Consider the following 6,000-nt stretch of genomic DNA (forward strand, 5'->3'; position numbering starts at 1 on the left):
CTAAACAATGTACGGCCACCTTTGATTTTATATATTAAACTGAGTCATTTGATTATGTATCGGCTCATTGATTTCTAGTTCAAGTTTAATATTTATACATGGTCGAAATCATATTTGCTCAATACTGACCATGTTGCGCATTTTGTAGACATGCATTTAAAGATGTTTTTCACAATTATTTCTAGCGGACAGATTTTTTTGTAATTTTGCATATTTATAGATTGTTGTATGACAAGTTAAAATAAAAAATAAAAATGATAGGTACCCGTACTTCTTTTTTCAATATTCAAAGTTTATTAAGAATACCAAATCGGCATTTTTGTCGAAAGAAACAATATATACATGTCATAATGAAATTACTGCAAACAACTATTTATTCAAAGTTTCACTCTGATGTTACTGTTTATGCATCACAATGAATGAAACCACTATAACTATGCATAAAATGTCAACATATAGATATATTAACTCAGAAAAATTACTCTTGACAGATGTCGAAAGTATCTGAAACTGAGAAAAACACGAAGTATTTCTTAATGATATGAAAAATCTAGCGGACAGAATTTTACCAATTTTTATATTATGTAAGCTAGAACTAAGACAAAAAAATCTAAACCAAAAAAAATCATATCAACCCGTGCTTGTTTTCAATAAAAAAAATATTCACTCCACCCACAAAAGTATTTTTTCATTACCCCACCCACCTAAAAATAATGAACATTTTTTTCTTACAAAACAAATTGCACAATGTTATTATCAGTTTCTTAACCAATTTTCTTACTCACATGCAGAATAGTGCTCTTTTAAGGTTGCATGCCTCTAGGTCAAATACTTTTTGAGATACGTGCTACACAAGCTTTCACATGCCATTTACGAATACATTTGACCACGTCAAGGGACATAAATCTGTTTTTACTGAGTGAAACCTCAAATAAAAGCACTGGTGCACAGCTTCGCATGCTGAATTTAATTCTTGTGAGGTTTCATGACTCCTGGCGCATATACTTTTGAGGTACATGCAACACAAATGTTTAGACCCTTTATGTACAATTTGACTGTCAAGGGTCTTACTACGTGAAATGCGGGTTGGGGCACAAAGGTATAACAACATTTTCAGGAAGTCACATTTGAACTTGAAGGAGATAGATCTACGTTAAGATTTTCTGGAATTTTATTTGACTTGGAGTCGGCTGCATCATTACTGGACGAAATAGTTTACTTTCAAATTGGCTGTCCACAATGTATTCGATTCGACCACTTCCTATATGACTACTCCTCCTCCAATAGAACACCATCACTTTTAAAGGTAAAATATGGATGCACGACCTATATTGTCAGTACATACGATATTTTTTTGCGCGAGTGCGCTGCATATCCGACAAGTAGGCACTTTCGGCGGCGAATCCTGAACTTTACAGTGGTTATCACTTGCTGCGCGATTGAGCTGCGCACAAATTATTGTGATGAACTCGTTTAAGTAAAATGATAATTGTTAGATGATACATTCGCGTAATTATTTAGGCACATTAATTTAGAAGTGTCATACATTTGCCTTATTTTAGTATGACAATTACCTAGTGATTTAAGGATTCTTAAACTTCTTTCAGTATACAGGTAATTAGAATAGATTGCATTTTATTTTAAGTCAATTCTTTCATTTAATATTCACTTCCATATTGAAATGTTTTCAATAGATACAACTTCGTTTCGTTAATGATTCTTAAGCATGATCAGCGGCGAAGCATCAAAAATACGTTTTAATTATTCCTCATTTAATAAACACATATTCGAGAAAATAGATTATCAAAGCCACAACAAAACAAACATAAATGCAAGTTTTGCAAAACTTTCAGCTTCAGTTTCTAATTTGTAATCAACACTATTAAAAGATAATAAACACATCGAGTTCCCATATAAAAAACAACGAACTATTTAAACGAAAATGAACGAAATATTTAGTTTTCTTACCGAAGAGGACTTGTGTCGTCGTACATACTCTCAATAGGCATACACTATGTTAACTATATGGGAAGTTTTAGTGTATAAGTAGTTGTCCTTGAATAAAATATTGTACCAGATATACTTAATTTAATATTAGTCATCATAAACGTTTTGCTAAATTCTATCAAATCAAGCCAAATAGAAGGAATCTCGCTTTAGCTGAGATGTATTACACTCCCATGCTCTAATTATATGAATAGCTCATGTAAAAAGTAAACACATTCAATAGAAAAACCATGTTCCCAGAACATAGCTCCCTCCATTTAAAATCTATAAAAAAAATATGTATAGATATGCACGTTGGACATGATGCTAAATCTACCCTTACCTTTTATCTTTTATAGACAACGTTGACGAAACAGACATAAAGGAAGTCCATGGGGCACCGCTATGCAATGGTCAGTGACACCAGTTAATGGCACACCAGACTCCATCTTTTTTATCCCCGCAATGCTACAAAGTAAATGGAGTTCATCTCCGCCAGGTGAGACCCTACGCATACAAACATTTGTTTTACATTACATGCTCGTCTTTTAGCATTACACAGATGTAGGTTTCATAAATATTACCTTAACATTCAGTCTGCAGAAGTATCGTATCTGCTATTAGCAAGATTGAAATTGAAATATACTTTAAATGTATTTTAATTTTTCATAAACCTTTGATATAACGCTGCGAAAGTTTTTGAATGTCGTATTTATGAGTAACTCAGATATGTGTATGATATAAGCGGCATTAACCACATTGTTAGCTTAGTGTTAAAGCGTCTACGTGTGTGTGGGTGGTCATGGGTTCACGTCTTAGTTGCGTCATGCGAAAGAAAATAAAATTGTACCAGTTACTCTCTTGCTTGGCATGAAGCATTAAAAGGAAATTAGCTTCTATTGTCTGATACCCTCCTTGAGATGGATACAGTCCATTGTCACAATCAGGCCAAACCAAATTATGATTTATGTCCAGTTTTACATTCAAATTTTGTAGTATTTCAACTAAACTCTTTCTTAAGCTGTAGTAATTTCTACTTGATACATTTGTTTTAAATAATTGGCATTGACGAAACAGGCCATGTTGTTATTTCCTAAGATATCAGTCAAGTTAGCATGTTTATCTTTAAATTATTTGTCTGTAGAATAAATCATCTAGACAACTGTTTTGATTAAAGTTTATTAGTTTGCGTCTAGACACCTACAGGAAAGAATATTGAGAATAAAATATTTTGCATCTGAAATATAAGTCCATTTTAATGCATATAGATTGTTTGCAGATCATAAACAATTTGTTTGTTTGTTTGTTTGTTTTGGGTTTAACGCCGTTTTTCAACAGTATTTCAGTCATGTAACGGCGGGCAGTTAACCTAACCAGTGTTCCTGGGTTCTGTACCAGTACAAACCTGTTCTCCGCAAGTAACTGCCAACTTTCCCACATGAATCAGAGGTGGAGGACGGATGACTGAAAACACAATGTCTTTTATGAAATCGTCACGGAGAACATAAGCCCCGCCCGGGGATCGAACTCCTGACCCCGCGATCCTTAGTCCAACGCTCTCCCTACTGAGCTAAGCAGATCATAAACAAAACCATTATCACAAAACAATGAAAAATTAAGGTAGCTTGATTAATGCGTTTTGTTTGAATAACTAGTAAAGTTATAACGTATGTTCCTTACACAACTTCGTTCATATGACTGAACAATTGTTGAGAAAGACGTTAAACCCAAACACAGACACACGCACATACACACACACACACATACACACATACGCACAACTTCCATCAAAAGAGAATTGATTGACACTATAAGAAGCAAAATGCGAAAAATAACAATAATTATAATTCACTGAATGAAATTGATCTCTATAAGCCTATTTATTTTATGGTATTTGTGTGGAATGTTGACATCAAAGAGAACACAGTTATCAAGATAGATCTAGACTAAATATTAAGGATATAAATATAAGCGCAAAAGTACAACCCACCCTGATACAATTGAACGCATACATCTTGTTCATATGTAAAAGAATCGGCCTTTCGACAAGAAATAAACTGAAATAAAAAATTCTATGTTATAGTTTCTTAGTTATTATACTGAAAATTATATTATAATTTTATTCTTACCCGTACATATTCCATTGACACAGTTGTATCCCATCCCCGAGTCACAAATCCGCTGAGAACCATTGTCACATTTATCACCCGCCCCTAAATAACAACATTCCGCCTGGGAACCAATCTGCCATTCCCGACAATATACCCGGCTATGACATTTCGTCTGATTTGACAAGGTCAATAAATATCCAAAACATATGAGAATCTGTATTTTGTTCGCAAAGCATCTGTATGCAAAATTGTTGCTCATAATTTCTATCGATTATTCTCTCAAAATTCATAAATTTCCGGTTATGTTGGAACGTACCCGCAACTTGGATTGTAACTTTTGTAAAAATTATTACGAAAGATAAATTTCAAACTTATTATGTCTAATATCCTTAAAACCTTTAAGGGACGTATTTGTTTCCTTATAATTTCACAACTGTTACAGTCGCCAATGCTATCCGTAATAACAGTTGCGCAAAAAAAAAATAAAGTTTCCTTAAATCACTTTACAGTCCGACATTTCCAACCTTGAGTTAGAGTAAGCCTTTCTATCGTTGTTTCATTTATTTAAGTTGTTCTATCTCCATTATAATACCGAACGTCCCTCTGCTGCCACCTATTCTTCTAACAGTGAAAGAATCGTCTTTTATCAGGAGATAGCTTTGTCTTATTGGAAAATCCGCCTTTGTTATTTTCACAAGATATTAAAACTAGAAAACTAGATTGTTTTCGTATTAATTCCGATGAGATGAAAATGTACAATATTTTGCGTTGTGTTAATTTAGGATAGATTTCAAGTTTAAACTAAAATATTTAAACAAAGGTTTAAAATAACACTTACGGAAACTTGAACATATTGATTCTAAAATACTGGCTGTAGGCTGTGACGAATTATTATCCACTCTATCAAAACAGTTGAAGAGTTAAGAAATAATTTATTGCAAAAGAGTGTTTTAACACTATTTATGCACGATGGGCGGTTATACGTCGGGCGTAATAATTTTTTTTAATTATTTGTACGACGTATTTCCGCCGGAGTGTATATATAGTGTTAAAACACGGTTTTGCTATAAATTATTTCGATTCTAATATGCCCTTAAACAGTAGATAAAACATAGTAGCGCTCTTTTTTGGTCGCAACAAAAACTTTGACGTCACCGCACGTTAACGTGACGTCATCCTAGCGTAAGCGTGTTTTAACAGAGACAAGCATATTAGAATAAATAATAATGTATGCTTTTACGATGTATTAAGCAGTAGATATATTATTTATATGTGAGTTATGTTTTCGCCCCTAGCTCTCTACCTTTTAAATTAAAAATAATTACTCCCCATGTACGTTCTTTCATCAAATTCACCTTAATTTCTTAAGTTCTTCTTCGTCTTAATGAAAACATATATAACATCACCAAATACCCACTTCGATTTAACATGAACCTCAGGCAAACTGCTTGCTTATGACTGATAAATTTCCTTCAGACAGAAACAAGTCAATAGAATTTGCACAATAAAACCACGCAACTGATTAGAAATTATTTACTCCCTGCAGAGTATTTTGTTTGGCTGCGTTCTTTGCTTTAAAGATTAGCTACAACAACAGCAGTGCCATCTGGCGGGCGGGAAAATTAACTATAACAACAGCAGTGCCACCTGGCGGGCGGAAAAATCCACACCGTACTTGGACTTTGCGTTGTTTTATTTTCTGACACTATGGGTTGATGAAGTCAACTTTGTTTATGTATATTAGAGTTCTATTAAAGCCGGTGATACGGAGGTTTAAGGACGTTAAACATTTCATTACCTACCCTTCATGATCAGACTCAGTCCATTTTTTCACAACTAAAAAATAATCAAGAAAATCGCCCTTTTCTTCTTTTCTTCCATTACATTTATTCTTATTCTGGTG

The 6,000-nt window shown here is 33.6% G+C and overlaps 1 protein-coding gene across 1 annotated transcript in view; it reads right to left on the reverse strand.

The window, feature by feature from the left end:
- LOC123534997 (uncharacterized) overlaps positions 1-4,954 on the reverse strand; it is a 138,113-nt gene extending 133,159 nt beyond the window's left edge. The window contains exon 1 of the mRNA XM_053549917.1: positions 4,116-4,954. Coding sequence (XP_053405892.1) covers positions 4,116-4,356 — 241 coding nt within the window. The 5' untranslated portion in view covers positions 4,357-4,954. The remainder of the gene's footprint in view (positions 1-4,115) is intronic.
- Positions 4,955-6,000: the final 1,046 nt, after the last annotated feature.

Source organism: Mercenaria mercenaria, chromosome 1 (genome assembly GCF_021730395.1).
Source record: "Mercenaria mercenaria strain notata chromosome 1, MADL_Memer_1, whole genome shotgun sequence".
NCBI classification, from domain to species: Eukaryota; Metazoa; Mollusca; class Bivalvia; order Venerida; family Veneridae; genus Mercenaria; species Mercenaria mercenaria.